The sequence below is a fragment of the Leucoraja erinacea genome, chromosome 1 (genome assembly GCF_028641065.1).
Source record: "Leucoraja erinacea ecotype New England chromosome 1, Leri_hhj_1, whole genome shotgun sequence".
In the NCBI taxonomy this organism is placed as follows: domain Eukaryota; kingdom Metazoa; phylum Chordata; class Chondrichthyes; order Rajiformes; family Rajidae; genus Leucoraja; species Leucoraja erinaceus.
Genome location: NC_073377.1, coordinates 151,524,352 through 151,548,187, shown reverse-complemented (window position 1 = coordinate 151,548,187; position 23,836 = coordinate 151,524,352). Strand labels below are relative to the sequence as shown.

Here is a 23,836-nt window from a genome sequence, read left to right as displayed (position 1 = left end):
CTTTGGAATGCGTGCAAACTGGAGCACCCGGAGAAAACCCACGCAGTCACAGGTAGAACGTACAAACTCTGTATAAACATCACCTGTCATCAGGATTGAACCCGGGTCTCTGGCACTGTAAGGCAGCAGCTCTCCCGCTGTGTCACTGTGCCCCCCCTAAATTGATCAGTACGATCAATGATCAATCGATAAATGATCAACTTGATCAGTATTTTTGGGATTGCCAATCCTATTAACTGCATCTTTGGAGCAGCGTGCAAAACTTTAGATGCACCGATACAGAGAAATTACCAGCATGTGACGACTACAATTTGGACAACGAGTTCTGCAATTGTGTTGATTTCTGTGCTTTTGATTTTCTGCAATTTATACTGCGGCAGACAGACAAAAAAAAAAGATATTGACGCCTCAGGCTCTCCGGGAAAAGTGAGCCAAGAACTGCAGGTGGCGTTTAATTATTTTCTGTCGAAGTTGACTGCTGAAAGTCAAGTGGGACTGCTAGGTGCCCTGTTCAAGGGCAGGCTTCACCCTGTTGATGAGATAACCCAGCAATTTATAAGTACTATAACCAAAGCAATAATTTCAAATCCATTAGGGTACCATTTGTGGTTCCCTCCACAGAAGGCTGTGGAGGTCAAGTCGGGGGATATTTTTAATGCAGAGATAGATAGATTCTTGATTAGTATGGGTGTTAGGGGTTATGGGGAGAAGGCAGGAGAATGGGGTTAGGAGGAAGAGATAGATAAGGCCATGAGGAGTCTCTGTGATGGATGTTTATGTTAAAATGTGTTTTGTGTGTTCCGGTGCTTTTTATTTGTATGACTGACTTGGCAAATGAAATTCCTCGTATGTTGCAAAGCATACTTGGCTAATAAAGTATTATTGTGACTGAATGGCAGAGTAGACTTGATGGGCCAAATGGCCTAATTCTGCTTCTATCCCTTATAACCTTCCAGGGTTCCACATTAAATCCTTTACCAGTATATTGTTTTTGTTTCATTGCATTTTCTTGTAATGATCAAGCATTTTCTAAATGATTAATTTAACAGGTTGATACTATTTTTCGGATCGCAGAAGACTTAAAGAATCTTGGAAATAACTTCTTTAAATCCCAGAACTGGATTATGGCAGACCACAAATACTCCAAGGCGTTAAGGTAGTTATATTGAGCTAGAAAGTGCTGGTAGACTTAATTGTACTTGGGGTTAATTGCACTTGCCCATTGACTGGAATCTGCTTGCAGTCCTCACTCACCTGCACTTACCTGAGCGAGACATGGAAAGCTGGTCTTGCTGCTCCTCAGGCCTGGGAATCACATGGACCGTGCACAGTGAGTCTTGAGGTCCAACTTCCAGATCCTCTTGATAGTATGTGAGAGGAGGCAAAGCTGGGAGCCTTTTGTTTGCAAGCCTAATGCACTTTCACTGGTTTGCTAAGGGTTGTTAACTGGGAATGTTCTCCATGGCACTAATAACGAAGTTACAACAGTGGCTTCATTCTTCAGGTTATAGAAACATAGAAATTAGGTGCAGGAGTAGGCCATTCGGCCCTTCACCGCCATTCAATATGATCATGGCTGATCATCCAACTCAGTATCCCGTACCTGCCTTCTCTCCATACCCTCTGATCCCCTTAGCCACAAGGGCCACATCTAACTCCCTTTTAAATATAGCCAATGAACTGGCCTCTGTGGCAGAGAGTTCCAGAGATTCACCACTCTCTGTGAAAAAAGTTCTTCTCATCTCGGTTTTAAAGGATTTCCCCCTTATCCTTAAGCTGTGACCCCTTGTCCTGGAATGATTATATATGAATATTATGAATATTATAAAGATTTTAAACATATTTTAAACATATTTTAAGCTTGGGTTACATTGTTTCCCTTTTTCCTCCCCTCAATTCAATTTTTATTTTTCTTCATGATCCACATTGACTTGATCCAACTTCAACGCTGCTTCTCCGTCTTAATTTTACAATCCAACAACATAAAAAAAAAAATCATAAATGGGATGGGTGTTATTAGGAAACCGTTGTTTAATGCCTATCCTAATTTCCATTGAGATAATGGTGAGGAGTCTCTATAGCTGCTACACTGTGTGGTTTAAACATTGTCACAATGCTGTTGACACGTCCAGGAATTTGGCCCTCTGATGCAGTGACAAATGGGTATTCCCAGTTAGAAAGGTGTTTTGTTGGAGGTTGTGATGGAATGGGATGCCAAATGGACTATTGCTTTGTTGTGTATAATGCTGAGATGGTTACTGGAGCTGCTCACTGTTCACTTGTGGCCCCAGATGTGCTGTTTCCTTGCCTGCAACAAACTTTTGGTCAAAACTATTTGCGCCTAAAACTGTAGGAAAGAGGCTAATTGATAGCGCTATCTAGCTAATTATACTTTAAACCAACTGTACGAAGGGAAAAACATGCTTCTATTGACCAATCGATTATGAGCAGCAGAGTCTTTGAATTTCAGATATGATCATAGTTTAGCGACACTGCCAAAATGGATTAAAAAATTCCTTGAATTCTTTTTGTCCATTCTCATTCTCCATAGATAAAAGATTGGGCAGCTAGTTTTTGTGACTAAATGCACATACAGTAGTGTTTACTTGTAGGATTGTAATTTGCATCTTGTAACAATAGTTACACAGGGGATGCTCCATTTCATACTCCTGGCTGGACATAAGATATGTTAGTGATCATAAGGTCATAAGTGATAGGAGCAGAATTAGGCCATTCGGCCCATTAAGTCTACTCCACCATTCAGTCATGGCTGATCTATCTCTCGCTCCTTATCCCATTCTCCTGCCTTCACCCCATAACCCTGACACCCGCACTAATCAAGAATCTATCTGTCTCTGCCTTCAGATGTCTTTCAGGGAAGGGAATTTGCCATTCTTACATGGTACTGGCCTACAGATGACATCAATCTTATTAACGTGGTGGGGTTTTAACTGTCCTCTAACATGGGAGACCACGGCATTCAGGGAAAACTTGGGATGGGTAATAAATGCTAATGATGCCCATATCCCATGACCATATACAAGTATAATCTTCACCTCAAAAGCTCTACGACTATTAGTGTAAGGGAGCACACACTTCCCACAGAGTTCACCAACTTGGCTGTGATACAAGATCATCTCTTTGCCTGTAAAACATCACACGCCAAATATCAGTGGTAAACTCGACATAATATTCCGTCATTGTGCTGAGTGCAACCATGTTGGACATTGTATATGCCTAACATTGTTCCTGGTTCAGAAAATAACATCGAAAAATTAAGATGCCATTTAAAACAGAAGCAACAGTGGGACTCACGGCACTTTGAATGAATATAGATGTCCTTCATGTACTCTCTGGCTTTAACCAGGTGATCTAAGGTGATTCTGCCGAATCTTCTGACCCCCTTCCCCACCGTCTGCAACTCCTCCAGTTTTGGTGTTGTCGGCAAACATACTCACCAACACGTCTACATTTACATCCAGGCCATTTATGCATATCACAGGGTCTCAACCTGAAACGTCACCCATTGCTTCTCTCCGGAGATGCTGCCTGTCCCGCTGAGTTACTCCATCATGTTGGGTCTATCTTTGAGGTCACAGTAAAGATTCCTGCAAACTCTACTGGTCACAGACCTCCAGCCAGAATATCTTCCTTCCTCCGTCACCTTCATTGTTTGAATAAGCCGGTTCTGAATCCACATGGCCAAGTCACCAGTGAATTTGGTGCATCATAATCTTCTGATCACCTTACTACGAGGGACTTTATCAAAATCCATACTAAAATCCATGTATGTAATATCACCACTATATCTTCATCAATCTCCTTGGTCACCTCCTCAAAAGCTCAATCAAGTTAGTAAGACACGACCTGCCCGCGTACAATGCTGTGATGGCTATGCCTAATTAGCCCATTCGCTTCCGAATGGGAGTAAACCCTATTTCAAAGGATTATCTGCTATAGTTTCTGTACCACTAACCTGAGGCTCACTAGCCGATAGTTCCGTGGATTCTCTTTACATCCCTTTCTAAATCCTGCTGTGTTAGATCACTGCAGCGAATAATCCCATTCCCACACAGGGAAAGTGATAGAAACACGAGTTAAGTTTAAGAAAGAACTGCAGATGCTGGAAAAATCGAAGGTAGATAAAAATGCTGGAGAAACTCAGCGGTGAGGCAGCATCTGTGAAGCGAAGGAATAGGCGACGTTTCGTGTCAGGACTTCTTCAGACTGAAGACGCAACATGACATAAGGTCAGAACATGAGTTAAGGTGTGTTGAGTTAAATCTGTACTCTGTCTCTACAGAGCAATCCATCATAAGATGGACATCTCAAACAGCATCGCATGTGAATGATGGGTCTACCATAGTGTGATGCATAGATTCGAAAGCTGTAGCTTTTGCACATGGAAGTTGTACATTGAGCAAAAATACTGTGTTTAAGCAATTACTATGTGATAATGTATAAAAGGAGAAGACAGATTTCCTGTTAGTTCAGCTGTTATGCACAATCTTAAGTTTGGTGCTCACTCTCAGCTGAGTTTTCCTAATAGCCCTGTCCCATGGTACGAGTTCATTCCAAGAGCTCTCCCGCGTTTTAAAAAAAATCAAACTCGTGGTTAGCACGGAGAATGAACGTAGCAGGAACGTCGGAGCTCAGGGACGTCTCTTTGCGCTAACGGCAGGTACTCGGGAAGACTCCCTAATGGCAGGTAAGCACGGGAAGAGTCGTGAAGATTTTTCAACGTTGAAAAATGTCCTGAGTACCGTCGAGTGGCCATTACCGTAAATCTCCGAGTTCGAATCAGGGCAAACTCGGGAGAGCTCTTGGAATGAACTCGTACCGTGGGACAGGGCTTTTAGTTTGTAATTGGGAATTGATGAAGATCGGAGTTTTTCTCTTCTCCCTTCCCAGGACCGCAGTTTGAAAATTGCACGTATGAATGTGTGGGTGAGTGTAGGCAGGATCAAGTTTGGTTATGATAGCCCTTTGGTTGAATACTTTCTTGATAGCAGGTAAAAGGTCACAGTTGTTTTATCGTGCCATGGTTTTCATGTAACTGTCTCTCTGCTGAAGGGAGAGGGAGTAGATTTTCAGAATTGTGGTGGATGGAAGGCATACTACAGAAAATGGGTTAAACAGAAACTGGTATGGGGTAATGGTGAAAATTGCAAACAACTGGCAGATTACTGTGAGAATAAGGGGAATGGCAATGTAAATGTTTCTGAAAGGTCCCCTATTTTAAATGTGTCTGAATTTTGCAAAATTACTCTGATTTTGAACTTCAGATGTTTTCCTTTAAGATATATAGGTGCACTAAGAGATGGAATTAATCAAGAACCAGGAGAGAAGGCAGTTAAAAATCTGGACGGTGTTGCACTGAGCTGTCATCTGAACATAGCTGCGTGCAAGTTGAAACTATGTGACTGGGATGGTGCCATTCAACGCTGTGATGAGGTTTGTGTTCACATATTTATCCTTTATCCTTGCGTGATGGTTTTGCTGTGAAGTTAATCTCACATTTACAAGGGGACGTTTCCTACTGGATGGAGTTTTTTTTCAAATTTGAACTTTAGAATAAAATATTTTAAAAATGCTGGAAAAATTAAAAAGGATCCATGGAGAAACTTCAGTGATCAATGATTTTGCGTGTAAATGTTCAGCACAATTGAAGAATGTTAAAGTTAGCAATGTTTAATTAGGTGCGTAACAAAAAGAACCTTTTGGCAGATGCTCAGTCCCTCATGCTTACTCTGCATTCAGTTGGATCATGGTTAATCTTTTAAAGTCGCCATCTTCTTGCCACTGACTCCGCATATAGAGTCACAAGGTATGAAAACAGGCTTCAAGATGGCGCCCAACCCAGGCCACTCCTTGTGCACTAGTCCCAGAAGCAGATCTGCCATCGCACATTACGATCACTCCGCGCTTTTAAATTTAAAGGTAAAGTAAAGTATCTTTTATTGTCATTCAGACTTTTCAGTCTGAAAGAAATTTCATAACATAGAATAAAATAACAAAACACACAAATAAACACAGATTTAACATCCACCACAGTGAGTCTACCAGGCACCTCCTCACTGTGATGGAAGGAAAACGTCTTAAAGTCCTTGTCTCTTCCATCCTTGTCCTCCCTCTGCGTTGCGGCGATCAAGGCTTCTGATGTTGTGACCCCGCCGGGTGATGGAGAGTAAGTCCCGCAGCTGAATCTGAGCTCCGCGAACGGGCCAGTTCAAACTCCGCGGCCCGGGGCGGTCGAAGCTGCCGCCCTCCAGTCCAGCGGACGAAGCTGTCGTTGCGGGAGCTCCGGAGAACGGGTCACCAACCTGGGACCTGCGAGCTCCCGACGTTGTCGTCCACTGGGCCCGCGGCTGAGGCTCCGAAGTCGGGTCGCCACCGCCGCAATGCCATCGCAGCCCCGAAGACGGCCAGTCTCACGTTGTTAAGTCCTGGCTCTGCCTCCGGAGCCTCGAGGTCGGTCCCAGTTGGAGGCCGCCAGCTCCGCCATTAGGCCTCAGCGCAGACGGAGACGGGGGTTACGATAAGAAAAGGTTGCATCGCCCCGAAGGAAGAGACTAAAAACAAGTTTCTCCCCCCCCCCCCACACACATACACAACTAAAATAACCCGAAACAACAGGACAAAAGAAAACAAAAAAAGAAAAGACAAACGGACTGCAGGCGAGCCGCAGCTGCAAGGCAGCGCCACCACTTCCGGATCTCCCCTCTCTACTCCTACAGAAACATTTCTTACTTTAACTAGTTTCACTAAACGTTATTCCCTTTGCATGTATCTGTACACTGTGAATGGCTCAATTGTAATCATATATTGTTTTTCCGCTGACTGGTTAGCACCCAGCAAAAGCTTTTCACTGTACCTTGGTGAACGTGGCAATAACCTAAAACTGAACTGACCCAGCTTGCCCTTGCTGACCAAGGTGCCCCGTCTACACTCGTCTCACCTGCCAGTGTTTGACCCATCTCCCTCTCTCTAAACCTTTCCTGTCCACATGTCGTTTAAATGTTGTTATAGTTTCTGCCTCAACTACCTCATCTGGCAGCTCATTCCATGTACCCATCACCCTGTGAAAGGTTGCCCTTCAGATTCCTCTTTCCCCTCTCAACTTATATCCTCTCTGTGCACCTCTGTGCACCTCTATATTTACCTCAGGATCTTGGAAACTCTATAAGATTATCTCTCATCCTACGATGATCCAATGAATAAAGTCCTGGCCAGCACAACCTCTCCATGTGGCTCGGGCCCTCAACTCCTGGCAATGTCCTCAAAACTTCTCTGTACTCTCTCCAACTTAGCAACATCTTTCCCAAACTGAATACAATACTACAACTGTGGCCTCACTACACCTTGTACAGCTGTAACATAACATCCCAACTTGTATACTCAATACCCTGACTGACGAAGGCCAATGTGCCGAGAGCATTCGCATGTTCAGGGAGGCGTTCGGGGAGCTGTTTACCTGGAATTTAGATCAGATACGGCATTTCACTGTAAGCACTCCAAAATCGAAGTAACCTGGAGGAAGGAACTGCAAGTGCTGGTTTACACCGAAGATAGACACAAAAGCTGGAGTAACTCAGCGGGTCAGGCAGCATTTCTGGAGAAAAGGAATAGGTGTCATTTCGAGTCAAGAACCTTCTTCAGACCTTCTTCAGATGTAACCTGTAAAAATTAATGAAAGTACTTGTTTCTGATGGCAATGCAAAGTGTTGGAATAACTCAGCACGTCAGGCAGCAGCTGTGGAGGGAGTGGATAGGTTTTCGGTTCTGATTGGGGAAGAGGAGAGGAAGCTGGAAAAGAGATGTAGGGGTGGGACAAAGCCTGGCAAGTGATGGGATACAGGTGATGGAGGGTTTCATTGGAAGGTAGATTAAGTAAGTGACAAAGATTAGAGATGAAAAGTAGACAAAAGGGTGTCAGATAAGCAGAGGAGAGGAGTGGATTGTAAAACCAGAGGGAGGAGTATAGGTGGTGTTGGTGGGGGGGAGATGGGTGGATATGGGTGCACACTGGGGTGGGTGGGGTATTATAGTTGGAGAATTCAATGTTCATACCTGTGTTTTAACCTACACCCAAGCAAAATATAAGATGCTGTTCCTCCAATTTTCTTGTGGCCTGATTCTGGCAATGGAGGAGGCCCAAGATAGAAAATATTAGCACGGAAAGGGAATTAAAACGGTTGGCAATCGGAAGACCCAGCGAGACTTGGCAGACGGAGCGCGTTAGGTGAAGTGGTCGCCCAGTCTACGTTAGATTTCACCGATGTAAAAGAGGCCACATTGAGAATTCCAAATGTAGTTGAAAAAGTGCATGTGAACCTGTAAAGGCTGCTGGTGTTTCTGGATAGACGTCAGGAAGAAGGTGTAGAGACAGTGTTATATCTCCTGTGCTTTCAAGAGAAAGTACCTCAGGAGTGGAGGGGGGTGGAGGGGGGGAAGGAATGAGTGAGACGATGGGAAGGAATGAGTGAGACGATGAGTTTCGGAGGGTAGAAACAAGGAACTGCAAATGCTGTTTTCGACAGGCAGTGCTGATGTAACTCTGGGTCAGTTGAGGAGGGAGTGGTCATAGAAACGTAGAAACATAGAAAATAGGTGCAGGAGTAGGCCATTCGGCCCTTCGAGCCTGCACCGCCATTCAATATGATCATGGCTCATCCAACTCAGTGTCCCATCCCTGCCTTCTCTCCATACCCCCTGATCCCTTTAGCCACAAGGGCCACATCTAACTCCCTCTTAAATATAGCCAATGAACTGGCTTCAACTACCTTCTATGGCAGAGAATTCCACAGATTCACCACTCTCTGTGTAAAAAATGATTTTCTCATCTCGGTCCTAAAAGATTTCCCCCTTATCCTTAAACTGTGATCCCTAGTTCTGGACTTCCCCAACATCGGGAATAATCTTCCTGCATCTAGCCTGTCCAACCCCTTAAGAATTTTGTAAGTTTCTATAAGATTCCCCCTCAATCTTCTAAATTCTGGCGAGTACAAGCCGAGTCTATCCAGTCTTTCTTCATATGAAAGTCCTGCCATCCCAGGAATCAATCTGGTGAACTTTCTCTGTACTCCCTCTATGGCAAGAATGTCTCCTCAGATTAGGAGACCAAAACTGTACGCAATACTCCAGGTGTGTTCTCACCAAGACCCTGTACAACTGCAAAGATCGTGAAGGGACGGAGATGGAAATACATGACTACTGTTGGGATCACGTAACGGTGGCAGAAATGTCGGAGCATATGTTGGATACTGGTGTGGGGTGAAAGATGAGGACCTGTGGAAATGTATCCCTGTTCTGTGTGGGGGGGAGGGAGAGCGAGAGCAGAACTGTGGGACTCGAGGAGATGCAGGCAAAGGATCCATCCACAACATCGGGGGAAACCACGTTTACGGCAGAAAAAGAACATCTCGGATTTCCTAGAATGGAAAGCCTCATCTTGGTAGCAGATACACCGCAGATGGAGAAACTGAGAGTAAGGAATGACATCCTTGCAAGAGGTAGGGTGGGTGGAGGTGTAGTCAAGGGGCCAGGGTAACTTGAAGTTTCTGATTAAAGTCTTGCTCATCTTGAACTGCTCACCTCCAGTCGGTATCCACACTGCAGGGCGGCACGGTGGTGGGTTCGATACTGACTACGGGTGCTTGTCTGTACAGAGTTTGTACGTTCTCCCCGTGACCTGCGTGGGTTTCTCTGGGATCTATAGTTTCCTCCCACACTCCGAAGACGTAGAGGTTTGAAGGTTAATTGGCTTGTTATAAATGTAAAATTGCCCCTAATGTGCGTGGGGTAGTGTTCGCATGCGGGGATCGCTGGTTGGTGCGGAACCGGTGGGCTGAATGGCCTGTTTCCGTGCTGTATCTCTAAGCTAAACAAAACAAAACTTTTCTGATGATTACGCAGTGTTGGCTCACGATAATAACCTTGGTTGTCGTACGATACACATTGGTTGTAAGTCCAGAAAAGAAAGGTTACTTGGCAGTCATGAAAAGATCAACGATTACTAATGGTTGAATTCTATTTTTACAAGGCTGACTTCACACCGACCTTGAGTGCTCAGCCTGTAGTCAGTTTGAGAAAAGGCACTTTTTGGAGATCTTAACCCCAGAAATACATATTCAGTGGATGCCGTAGTGATCCCCTAACTTTCCTTCATCTTGGGATCTATTTCACCCTCTCCACCTCCCACCCTCACCCTCACAGCAAAGTAGCATCAACTATGATGTATTGGAAGTTCTTCCTCCAGGATCCAGGTTGATTGGAATTCCGATCAACCTGGATCCTGATAGCTGATGCTACTTTGCTGTGCAGCAGAGTTGAAGGCCAACCCTCAAAGGCACATTTATCAAAAAGCCAAACTCTGACAAGATGGATTATGACTGCTATGTGGGGGGCTGGAGAGAGCATGGTGAGTGGATTAAGGTCCACCGTGAGAAAGATTGTAGTCTTAGTCGTGAATTAATCAACGAGGAGAGATTTAAAAAAATCAATCCTAGAAAAGGCATCATGACCTCTAAATATACCAAGATGGCACCTACAGCACAATAAACAACCGCATTTGGAGAAGTGTGAGCAGCTTTGGGCCCCATATCTGAGGAAGAATGTACTGGCACTGGAGAGGGTCCAGAGGAGGTTTACGAGAGTGATCCCAGGAATGAGTGGGTTAACATATGATGAACATTTGTCAGCACTGGGCCTCTACTCGCTGGAATATAGAAGGATGAGGGGGCCCCATTGACATGTACAGAATAGTGAAAGGCTTGGATAGAGTGGATGTGAAGAGGATGTTTCCACTAGTCCTGGGAGAGTCTCGGACCAGAGGTCATAGTCTGAGAATTAAAGGACGTTCTTATAGGAAGGAGATGAGGAGGAATTTCTTTAGTCAGAGGGTGGTGAATGTGGAATTCATTGCCACAGAAGGCTGTGGATAATGGATATTTTTAAGGCAGATAGATTCTTGATTAGTACGGGTGTCGGGGTTATAGTATTACAGAAATGACCGTTGATGTGAAACCTAGGTGTAACATGGCCTGTATGGCAATCATGGAAGATAAATAGGAAGATGGACATCTCTTAGTGTTATGGACAATAGACAATAGGTGCAGGAGTAGGCCATTCGGCCCTTCGAGCCAGCACTGCCAATCAATGTGATCATGGCTGATCATCCCAAATCAGTACCCGTTCCTGCCTTCTCCCCATATCCCCTGACTCCGCTATCTTTAGGAGCCTTATCTAGCTCTCTCTTGAAAGGCCTCCACCGCCCTCTGAGGCAGAAAATTCCACAGACAACTCTGTATTATTGGTTTTGCTCAAATACTGCACACAAATTATGAAATTTTAGGCCATTAATCTAATTCAGTAAGAAACAATATCATTTTAAGGATCTTGGAAAGACTGAAAGAAAACTGTAATTCTGTGGTATATAATTGCTTGTTAGAAAATATACTGAAGTTTTCATTGATGGAGGAATCCAACTTTTCATTGCTTTTAAATTTAAATGCCTAATCAGTGGATTTGATGCATTTTTCTCAGATCACTGAATAATTGTACAATCGAGTTATCTGGGCATTTGAAGAATGTGATGAGTTACACACACACACACACACACGCACACGCACACGCACACACACACACACACACACACACACACACACACACACACACACACACACACACACACACTGACACACTGACTTTGTTCCTACCATCGGTATTGGTGAAGTGGAAAGTAAAATAGCTTGTTACTTTGTCTATCTGAGCCAAATTCCTATTATTATGTGTATGTGTAGGGGAAGAGGATGTGGAGGGCAGTAAAATCCATTTGCCCTGCCTTGCTTTTTCCACTGCAATGCTGAAGATTTATTAAATCACAGGGAACAGATCTCATATCTCATAAGGGCGGCATGGTGGTGCAGTGGTAGAGTTGCTGCCTTACAGTGTTTGCAGCGCCGGTGACCCGGGTTCGATCCCGACTACGGGTGCTGCCTGAGAATTTGAATGTTCTCCGCATGACCGCGTGGGTTTTCTCCGAGATCTTCGGTTTCCTCCCACACTCCAAAGACGTACAGGTTTGTAGGTTAATTGGCCTGGTATAAGTGTAAATTGTCCCTAATATGTGTTGGATAATGTTAATGTGTGGGGCTTGCTGGTCAGTATGGGCTTGGTGGGCCGAAGGGCCTGTTTCTGTGCTTTTTCTCTAAACTAAACTAAACTAAACAATTTCCTTTAAAAGGCTCTGGCAATTAATCAATCAAACACAAAGGCACTTTACAGAAGGGCTCAGGCTTGGCAAGCAAAGAAGGATTACGATCAGGCACTGGTACAGTAGCACATTATTAATTTCTTAATCTCTTGAACACAAAGTTTGACAAAGAATTGAATGGAATATATTGAAAAGAGAACTCAAAAGTACCAGCAAAACATTGGAGTCACATATTTTTTTGTTTTTGTCTAGAATGATCTTAAGAAGGCTCTGGATATAACACCCGAAGACAAAGGCAAGTTGTAAAAATCATTGACAGACACAAAATACTGCAGCAACGTAGTGGGACAGGGCAGCATCTCTGGAGAGAAGGAATGGGTGACGTTTTGGGTCGAGACCCTTCAGACTAGAGTCGGGGGAAAGGGAAACGAGAGATATAGACAGTAATGTAGGGAGATATAGAACAAATGAATGAAAGATACGCAAAAAAAAATGATGATAAAGGAAACAAGCTATTGTTAGCTGTTTGTTGGGTGAGAATGAGAAGCTGGTGCGACTTGCGTGGGGGAGGGATGGAGAGAGAGGGAGTGCCGGGATTACTTGAAGTCAGAGAAACCATTATTCACACCACTGGGCTGTCATCTGCACAAGCCAAGTATTAGATAGTGTTCCTCCAATTTGCGTTTAGCCTCACTCTGACAATGGAGGAGGCCTCGGACAGAAAGGTCTGCGTAGGAATTGGAAGGGGGATTTAAGTGTTTGGCTGGTACTGATACCTTCACATGCATATGAAAATAATTTGCTGTTGTCTGTGGCTCTCATATTAACTTTGCCTTCTTGTTACATTTTTGCAGCTGTAAACAATGAAATACTCAGAGTGAAGCAAAAGAAAAAGGAACTAAAAGAGAAGGAAAAAGCAACTTATGCAAAAATGTTTGCTTAATAATCGAATTTTTGTTTACAGTCCTGAACAGCCCCGGGTTTATTTTGGGAATAATTTTGAGTGCATTGATGTGTGAGCCTGTAGCTTGTTTGTCGGAGAATATCTATTGTCGAAAAAAACAATAGAGTTTAGATGGTGGGTAAACATTTGGATTTAGCTGCACTACTTGTAATAGAATTGTTAAAAATATTAAAATAAATATCGAAAACAAAGGTCTGAACTGTTTCTCCTGCCGTAGAGGATGATGTTTCTGTTTACGACTCTTCACAGTAATTACATCAGAGAAGTCAAATCTGGAAGAACGCTTATGCCTTTAAATTACTATTTCCATTTGAAAGAGATTAGTGAATTCTTTATACTTTATTGTCACATGTGACAAGTCACAGTGAAATTCTTTGCTTGGGTATGCAATAGTCACCACATAAAGGACGGTGAAAAAGTTACAATGTATCCCACCTTTGTTCTCCCACTCCCTCACGGCGGTTTCCCCACGGGTCCTCCCGGCGGCAGCATCTTCAAGCCAAGCCTGAGCCCTTCTGTAATTGTTGTTCCTCCCGGCGGCAGCGTCTTCACTCCGACGTGGTCCGTCGGTCGGTGACATTAATGTATGCCAAGTTGCCTAACCAAGGTTGTTTCACTTGCCTGCATCTGGCTCAAATTCCTCTAAAAACTATTGTTTTCTGTGCACCTGTGTCTTTCAAATGTTGTAATTGTATTTGCTTCAACCACTTCCTCCGGCAGCTCATTCCATGTACGCACATCCCTGAGTGTGAAAAATTGCCCCTCGTGTACCTTTTAAATCTTTCCCCTCTCACCTCAAACCTATGTCTTCTGGTTTCAGACTCCCCTTCCCTGGGGAAGATGACTATTCAACTTATCTCTGGCCCTCATGGCTTTATATACCTCAACCGTTACCCCTCAACCTCCTCTGCTCCAGGGAATGAAGGGCCAGCCCCTCTACACAACTTTTCTTACACTCTTTACAGTTTAATAAATTTCTTTAGTATTTAATATTGTGAGCAATTTTGGGCACCATATCTGAGATACGATGTGCTAGCCCTGGAGAGGGTTCAGAGGTGGTTTACAAGAATGATCCCAGGAATGAGTGGGTTAACTTGTGATGAGCGTTTGATGGCACTGGGCCTGTACTCGCTGGAGTTTAGAAGAATGAAGGGGGGACCTCATTGAAATGTACCGAATAGTGAAAGGCTTGGGTAGAGTGGATGTGGAGAGAATGTTTCCACTTATGGGAGTCTAGGACTAGGGGTCATAGCCTCAGAATTAAAGGACGTTCCTTTAGGAAGGAGATGAGGAGGAATTTCTTTAGTCAGAGGGTGGTGAATCTGTGGAATTCTTTGCCACACAAGGCTGTGGAGGCGTTAATTGATATTTTTAAGGCAGATATAGTTTCTTGATTAGTATGGGTATCAAGGGTTAGTGGGGGAAGGCAGGAAAATGGGGTTAGGGGGGAGAGATAGATCAGTCATGATTGAATGGCAGAGTAGACTTGATGGACCGAATGGCCTAATTCTGCTCCTATCACTTATGACCATACGATCCCATTGTAATCATAGAAACCCTTAGTTAAGCCATTGTCGAACCTGGAACATTGAGCTGTCAAATTCGGTTTCCAAAGCTTACCTACTGCCACAGCCAGAGCATGTTCTGTTCATCCGATTCTTGAGGTCAACATTTAAAAGTTATGAACAGAATATTTTTACATTGTGGCCCGGAATTTCTTTGAGTTCATTTCACCCAGCTTAATTATAAATTGAAAATCAATGACGAATGGCATTTCAAATGCAACATTCTATTTATACTTGAAGCACAAAATGGGTGATCTACCCTTTTTATTGGAAAAACTGACCACATTTAGCTCTGGCACATTTTCATCTGTCAACTGTACTGTCCTTGACAATGACATTTTGTGGGACATTGATCCAGTTGTTACCGGATTTCTGTAACTTTTCACTTTTCTTTTCCTCTGCAAAAAGCACACAATGATACAAACAAATTATAATAATCGCAGTGATACAAGAAACAATTGTACCCCTCAACGTTTCAATGGGGTTTAATGAGGAATTAAACCATTCATTATTCATTGGTGCTCCAATATTACACTTCTGACAAATGATGGCTAAAGGGCCTGTCCCACGTTCATGCGACTGCATGTGGCAAGCACGACCAAACCGGAAGCGGGGCCGCAGGGAGGTCGAGTGATCCCCGTACAGGGCTGTCACACCAGCATGTGACTGCATGCGGCGAGCGCGATCAAACGGGAAGCGGGGGCCGCGCGGAGGTCGAGTGATCCCGTACGAGTTGACGTGAAGTTCGAGCGAAGTCCGCGGGATGTCCGCGTTAGGCATACGCCGTCAATACGCTGTGTAAGGCATCGAGACGGTGCGTACAGCCTCAATGCGGCTGGGGGCTGGCAGGCCGTTGCTGCGCGGAATTTTTGAACAGTGTCAGTATTTCGAAGCCCCGCGAGATGTCAGGACCAGTCCCGCACAACTCCGTACGGCTCCGCGAGGTCGTGCGGCACAAGTGACAACGTTAGGTCGCGCTTGCCACATGCATGCTCGTGGGACAGGCCCTTTAGTCTATATCCCTCTTGCAGACTGGTATTCTGACCATCAGTATTTAAGTCCATTGATAAATTTGTCAAATTCCAAATGAATTTTATTTTGCGAAATATATTGGAGGCATAAGTTGGATATTTTTGGTGGTTTGTCTTCTGGTCAGAAGTTTGTCAGTTATTAAAGTTGAAATGAAAATGTGTACTATTAGCAGCAAATGGTAGTATCTGAATTCATTCGATAATAGCCTTCCAATGTATCTGTTAAGAAACTATTAAATTTTGTCTTTAAATAATAAACTTATTGCATTATCATTATTAACGTTGGTTCGAATACTCCAAGGAAGTAATTTGATGTTTGCCTAAATTTGTGCACGTTAACTTGAAATCTGCACTCATTGAGGTTCTTTACTCGTGTCCAGTGAAAGATATTCTCTCAACAGTACAACGCACAACAGGATGATTTGACAGTGAAATTGATACCAGGCTAAAGAATATTAGGAGTGGTACTTAAATGCTCAACCAAGAACAATAAAACTGGTGTCTTATAGCACCACCTATTGGGTTTGAACAAAAAAAACACTTTTTTAACAGGCACTACGTTTTATTTTTTTCCTTTTCCCACACTTTTCACACAGTCTTACAGTGTGGAAACAGGCCATTCGGCCCAACCTGCCCACACCGGCTAGCACGTCCCATCTACATATATCCCGCCTACTTCACTTGGTCCATATCCCTATAAACCTGTCCTATCCATGTACCCATCTAAATGTGTCTTAAACCCTGTGATAGTACCTGCCTCAACTACCTCCTCCGGCAGCTTGTTTCATACACCTACCATTCTTTGTGTGAAAAAGTTACCTCTCAGGTTCCTATTAAATCTTTTCCCCTTCACCTTTAATCTATGGCCTTCTGGTTCACGATTCCCCTACTCTGGGCAAGAGTCACTGTGCTTCTACCCGATCTAGTCCTCTTAAGATTTTGCACACCTCTATCTTCTCTGCACCCTTTCCAGCATGATATGGGAAATTACCTAGGGAGGGGGTGATTTGTTGTGGGAAGGGATGAATTAACCAGTGAGTTGCGGAGGGAACGGTTTCTGCGGTAAATGGAAATGGGAAGATGTGGCTGGTGGGATCCCGTTGGAGGTGGCAAAAATGTTGGTGGATTATGTGCTGTATGTGACGGCTGATGGGGTGCAAGGTTTGTTCCTGTTGCAACTAGGGAAGGGGTAGGCTGCAGAGGCCGCTGCTGTAGACATATGTGCTGTATGTGACGGCTGATGGGGTGCAAGGTTTGTTCCTGTTGCAACTAGGGAAGGGGTAGCGGAGCTGTAGGATACCGAGGAGGCCACTGTGAGGGCCTCATCTATAATGGAAGAGGGGAACCCCCGTTCCCTAAACAATGAAGACATCTCAGAGATGTCCTAGTATGAAACACCTCATCATGAGCGCAGATGCGAGGTAGACAGAGTATTTGGGAGCAGGGGATAGAGTCTGCAGGAGGTAATGTGGGAAGAAGTATAGTCTAGACAGCTGTGGGAGTTAGTTGGCAGTCGATAGTCTATCTCCTGTGATAGAGATGGACAGATCAAGAAATGGTAGAGTGATGTGGAAGATGGTCCAAGTGAATTTGAGTGCAGGATGGAAATTTGTGGTGAAGTTGATGAAGCCCATGAGTTCTGCGTGGGTGTAGGAGGTAGCACTGATGCAGTCGTCAATGTAGCGGAGATGGAGTTCGGGGATAGAGCTAGTGTACGACTGGAACAGGGATTGTTCGACGTACCCTACAAAGAGGCAGGCATGGCTGGGGCCCATATTGCCGGATTTCAATTTGGGATAATGGAGCAGTATAGTCACTGGCACTAATTCCTCATTTTCGTTATCAGGGGAGAAAAAGAGAATGAACAATGCAAGTTGCAACAAGGATAACGCTTGTATTTACATGAATTAACATTAAATTTTCACGTTTTTTGATGGAAATGGAAGTAATGTGCAGAATAAAATGATGTTGAGATCACCTTTTGCCCAGTTAGCTTCACTAACAACAGAAAACATTGTTTTAGTCTTTGGGACTGACAGTTAATATTGCTCTTTTATCATCAATACTTATGGAATAAATCCTTACCTTGACTCTAATACTTATGTATTCATCTTTTCTTGAAATTAATATAGCTGATATAGATTGTTATTTAAAAAATGGACCAGCTTGTGACTGTAATGTTATTCCATCAATTTTGGTGGCACGTCCCAGATCACAACACTCTCTAGATGCATAGGTTCTTCCTCAGATCGCCTTCAATCCTTTTACCCCTGATCCTAAATCTCTGCTCCCTAGTTTCATACTGTCTACCTTCCCTCAAATTGTTGCATGTAGCTATCATTGCCTCCTCGGCCTCTTCCACAGCAAGGAAAACAATTCCCGGCCCATCCAATCTTTCCTCATAACTGAAATGCTCCAATTCAGGCAACATCCTGGAGAATATCCAATGCACCCTCTCCAGTCCAATCATGCCCATCTTTTAATGCGAAGACCAGAACTATACATCGTATTCCGGCGATGTCCAAACCAGTGTTTTATAAATGTAGCATAACTTCCCTGATCTTATTAATCTGTGCTCTGGTTGCTAAAACCAAGTATCCTGTATTCCTTCTTCACCACCTTATGTATTTGACTGCCATCTCAGAGGAAGGTTGTGTGCGCAAGATTTGTCCGAGATTCTAATAGTTAGGGGACAGATGTTTCTGATGACTTGATTCCAGATGCTATGATTTTATCTATCAATGAGCAGCTACAGAAAGTCCTGGAGGGAAAAGATGAACAGCCATATCTGTATCACAACATGGATTCGCAAGAGTCGAGTGGTGGCGTCATAGAGTGGGGCAGCCTCGCCTGCAGCTGTTCGTTCTTCACCCTTTTTTTAGTTTGTTAAAAAGTTTTGTTCTGGAGGCCTTTTAGTCTTTTTATGTGGGGGATGGGGGAAGGGGGAAAGCGTTTTTTCCAGTCCCTACCTGGGCGAGGATTTGTCCTTCCTCCGAGCCGCATCTTCGCCCCCTCCTCGCGGCCTACCATTTGGATTGGCACGGTCTTTCCTGTCAGAGTTGCAGCTTCAGCACTGAGGTACCATCGCGGAGCGGGACGATGCCTTACCCGGGTCGCCGTGTTGGAGCTCCGGAGTGCCGGCCCTGCGGACTTCAACATCGTGGAGCTGTGGTCTGCGGAACTTCCAGCCACGGCAACGCTGACTTTATCAACGCGGGACTTGGGATCTCTCGCCGAGGTCGCCCGTGTTGGAGCTCCGCCCTGCGCGGACTATGGACTGTGGGAGCCACGGTCTCCGGGAGGAAGCGGCCGTTTCGGAACTCCAAACCGCTGAGTGTTCTTCTGTTCCGACGCCGGAGTTCCATCACCCTGGCGAGAGGGTCTGAAACATCGGGCCGCCATAATGGCGACTGTGAAGGCCTCAGTAGGCCCCGACCACGGGTGAACATCGAAGAAGTTGACTGAACTTTGCTGCCTTCCCTCACAGTGGGAAACGTTGACCCCGCTGTGGGGGGGATGTTTTTTACGTTTAATGTTAAATTCTATAAAGTTGTGTTTATTTTATTTGTGTGCTGCAATGGCAACTCAAATTTCACTGCACCAATTGGTGTACATGACAATAAATGTCCTTTGTACTTTGTCAGGAGTGTTTTATTGTCATACGTCCGAGAGAGACCAATGAAATTCTTACTTGGATAACTTAAAGGACAAGGTCTTGCAGGTAAATGCAGGGAAGAAGCAGGATCTCAGAGTTAGTAATCCCCCGTGTCATGCGCCAACAATCATCAGTATAGTTGAACAAAAGAGAGGGACAATCAGTGTTGGTAGTGCAGAGTGGCTCTCCAAACACAAGCTGGCGGTGAAGTGGGAGGTTTATATTATCCTTATATTAAGAGACACAGTCAATATGACAGGGAACGGGATTGCTAAATTGTGTTCAGAATAATATTAGTCAGTATATAGCAAGAAAAATAAGGAGTGCAAGTTTGCATTTAGTTTTAGGGAATGAAGCTGAACTGATGGAAGACGTTTCAGTGGAGGAGCCAATTTTGGGACGATTAATCCCAAAACTGTTGTGGAAAACAACAAAGACAAAATAGGAAGTAAATGCTCTGAGGTGAATTTTAATAATTCAGTAAATATGCAATGGAAATAGCTGGAAAATTAGGGAAGCAAAGGGAGGACATCAAATATTGGAATTGAAATCCAAATATATTTTATAAACATAACAAGCATGAGGTAATTAAGGGTAGGGCATATTGGGATGGAGAAGATCGCCTAGGTACAAGTGAGGGTGTGGAGGCAGTGTGTGACTCTTATCAAATATTTTGTTACCACCTCATAAAAGGGGGAGGTTATGTATATGATGTAGTTAAGGTGAATGGCATGAAATGGGATGTTAGTAAGTGTAGAGAAGCTTATCTACATTAATTGGAGAAAGCAATAGCAGGAGAGACATAAATAATAGGATATGAACAAAATTCAATGGATTAGATATTAAAAATGACAAACAATCCATCACGCTAATAGATCGCTGAGCAGTGGAAGAGAACTGTAATACAAGAAACTTACAAAATTCTTAAGGGGTTGGACAGGCTAGATGCAGGAAGATTGTTCCCGATGTTGGGGAAGTCCAGAACAAGGGGTCACAGTTTAAGGATAAGGGGGAAATCTTTTAGGACCGAGATGAGAAAAACATTTTTCACACAGAGAGTGGTGAATCTCTGGAATTCTCTGCCACAGAAGGTAGTTGAGGCCAGTTCATTGGCTATATTTAAGAGGCAGTTGGATGTAGCCCTTGTGGCTAAAGGTATGGAGAGAAGGCAGGTACAGGATACTGAGTTGGATGATCAGCCATGATCATATTGAATGGCGGTGCAGGCTCGATGGGCTGAATGGCCTACCCCTGCACCTATTTTCTATGTTTCTATGTGTACACAGATAAATAAGTAAAGGACTGACGGTAAATATACTGGTGTCAGGAAACAAGCTTCAGGATCGCAACCCATAATTAAAGGCTGCTTAATCTGGTGTAGGCTTTGAGCTCAAATCCCATTTTATGTTTTCAACAATCAACTGGCTGATGTGGCACAATTGTAATAATTCACCAAACCCAACGTCTGTGACTGTGAGGCTTGAACTTTTGATCTTCCCGCTGCTGAAAGTGCAAGTCATGTGGACTCGATGACAGGGTGGTGAAGAAGGCCATTTGGTACGCTTGTCTTCATTGATAAAGGGATTTGAGAACAAAGGGTGGCAGATCGTGATGGAGCTGCAAGCCATTGGTGAGACCACATTTGGAGTATTGTGTGCAGTTCTGGTCACCCGGCTGTAGGGAGGATGTCATTCATTTTGACCGGGTACAACAAAGATTCACCAGGATGTTACCTGGGTTTGAGCTCCAGGGAGAGGCTGGATAGTTGAGACTTAAAAACCTGCAAACCTGTCCTATCGGGTGGAGCAGCGCGCGGCAGCCTCGCAGCAGTCTGTCCGTCCTTTCACTCTTTTTGTTATTTTTAGTCTGTTTAACAGTATGATCCTGGAGGTTTCTTTATCGTTTTTATGTGGGGAGGTGGGGAGGGGAAGGGGGAAACCATTTCCCAGTCACTTCCTGGTCGGGATGCTTCTATTCTCCGTGTCGCATCTTCGCCCCCACCCCTCGCGGCCTACCATCTGGATTGGCGCAGCCTTTCCTACCAGAGACCAACCAGAGCTCCAGCGGTGGCGCAGCACTGAATTAGCATCGCGGAGTCGGCGATGCCTTACCAGGGATCGCCGTGTGGAGCTCTGGGGTGTTGGGCCAGCTGACGTGGAGCTGTGGTTTGCGGAGCTCCCAGCCGCGGGCGGCACTGACTTTGCGGAGTCCTGGGATCCTTTGCCAGGGATCGCCAGTGTTGGAGCTTCCAGCTCGGCCTGTGAACTTCAGGAGCTGCGGTCTCCGGTAGGGAGCGGCCAATTCGGAAACGCCAAGCTGCTGAGAGGGTTCTTCCGTTCCAACGTTGGAATTCCGTCATCCCAGCACGAGGGCCTGCACATCGGGCCGCCATAGCGGCGACTGCGGAGGGGTCAAAGGCCCCGACCACGGGTGAACAAGAGGAAGATGACTGAACTTTATTGCCTTCCCTCCCAGTGGGAAACTTTGATTCCGCTGTGTGGGGGATGTGTATTGTGTTATTTTTATTGTATGGCTGTATGGTAGCTCAAATCTCACTTGAGCTTGAAGAACCGAAGAAAGACCATGTCAAGATGTACAAGATCATAAGTGGCATGGATAACATGAACTCTGTCTTTTTTCCAGAATCCAGGATTCTAAAATTAGAGGCTATAGCCTTAAGGTGAGAGGGGAGAGATTTAAGAGAGACCTCATGGACAGCTTTTGACACTCGGAGGGTAGTCTGTAACTGGAATGAGGAACCTACAAAAACGATACGATTCCGACTTTCTAAAAACATTTGACAGATGATTAGGAGCAAAGAGGGATATGAGCCAAGTACATGCAAATGGGACTATCACAGAATGCATACTTGGTCAGCATGGATAATTTGGGCCGAAGGACCCGTTTCCATGCTATATTGCTATTCTATATAACCCCTCTAACTGATCGTCTTGCAGTGAAACCTATATTTCAAAGGAGGGAATTTTCACTGAGCGAAAGGGCCAATCTAGAAAATAGATAATCCCAAAAATCTTGAACAGATGATTTTATTAGAAACTGAATATTTACAAGTTTATATTTACATTCTGATAACACAATACATATTTAACTCATTTGAATGATGCAGTCAGCACAAAAAACCGCCATTATAATTACACTGGGGCAAATTTTATAATTAAAACATGTCTAATTATTATCTCCCCATACTATTAAAATGTTTGCATTGGTGTAAGTTGATATTCAGTCACATTTTACGAGAGCTCATTTTAAATTAAAATATTTTTGCTAAACAAAATCATGGTTTGTAATATATGAACGTAACAATCAGCTTCTCAAAGTTACTGACCATATTTGAAAGGTAACACTTTGGATATAAGGCACAATGGAACTATTTCTAGTTTTATTCCTTTTTTCCTTGATTACAGTACTTAGTGTTGAAGTAATTTTATGGTAGCATTTATTTTACAAGAATTGTTTCTCAAGTAATAAACGGCACTAAATCCACAATACTAAATGACATCAAACCATTGTACAAAGCAATTTCAGCCAACACACTGCCAAAATTAAATCCAATGAGAAGCCAATTAGTAATACAAATCATTTTCACTCAATGTACAATTACATTTGTGGATTAACTAAAATTAAAGGCTTCTCATTTTGAGGTAATGATTAATTGCCATCTAATGATGTTGATAAAAACAACCTAGCAAGGTTACAGAATAAATACTGGCCACTCTTTTATTTGTATCTGCTCGACTGACATTTCTCCTGAATGAAACCAGAATGAAGCATATATTAATTAGAAAAATGTAATTCTTCCATTTTTAATTTACATTTGAACAATTAATATGAACATTGAGTTCAGACCTAACAATTCCAGTAATATACAATAAGCCAGAACACAATACTGTAGCTAGGCTGTTGGATCAGGTTGAGTGTTTACATTCCATTATAAGCAGGGCCACCACCTCCTTCAGGCACCACCCAGTTGATATTTTGGCTGGGATCCTTAATATCACACGTCTTGCAGTGAACACAATTCTGAGCATTAATCTGCAATCTCATTCCGTTATCATTTTCCAAAGGAACAAACTCATAAACACCTATGGGTGGGGAAAGAAATGATTCATATAGTAAAGTATACGCAGGAACGAACATATGAAAGATAAATAGTAAAACTCATAGGCACCAAAACGCAAAGAAATCTCCAGAACTGACTGAACTGATCAGTAAAAGCAATTGGGAAGATAAAAGATGGTGATGAGATTCACTCATGGAATCCTACATGCATTCCTTTCTATTGCTGAGAATGGATACACACAAATACAAATCAAATGTCAGTCTTCAAGAACACAGATGAATAGGTCAGAAAGAAGCGATTTTGACTAATGGTCATTGTGTAGACAT

General features: G+C 43.7%; 2 protein-coding genes across 3 annotated transcripts in view; one reads left to right on the top strand and one right to left on the bottom strand.

The window, feature by feature from the left end:
* The window catches only part of ppid (peptidylprolyl isomerase D), a 33,455-nt gene extending 20,073 nt beyond the window's left edge, over nucleotides 1–13,382 (top strand). The window contains exons 6-10 of the mRNA XM_055645882.1: nucleotides 1,050–1,156; nucleotides 5,301–5,454; nucleotides 12,245–12,331; nucleotides 12,467–12,509; nucleotides 13,069–13,382. Of these exons, the coding sequence (XP_055501857.1) occupies nucleotides 1,050–1,156; nucleotides 5,301–5,454; nucleotides 12,245–12,331; nucleotides 12,467–12,509; nucleotides 13,069–13,157 (480 nt within the window). The 3' untranslated portion in view covers nucleotides 13,158–13,382. The remainder of the gene's footprint in view (nucleotides 1–1,049; nucleotides 1,157–5,300; nucleotides 5,455–12,244; nucleotides 12,332–12,466; nucleotides 12,510–13,068) is intronic.
* Nucleotides 13,383–15,023: 1,641 nt separating this feature from the next.
* The window catches only part of etfdh (electron transfer flavoprotein dehydrogenase), a 42,639-nt gene continuing 33,826 nt past the window's right edge, over nucleotides 15,024–23,836 (bottom strand). The window contains exon 13 of one of the 2 annotated variants that reach the window (XM_055645868.1): nucleotides 15,024–15,141. In XM_055645868.1, the coding sequence (XP_055501843.1) occupies nucleotides 15,047–15,141 (95 nt within the window). In that variant the 3' untranslated portion in view covers nucleotides 15,024–15,046. Of the gene's footprint in view, nucleotides 15,142–22,460; nucleotides 23,533–23,836 lie in introns of those variants that run through there. The other variant, XM_055645861.1, reaches the window with a different exon arrangement.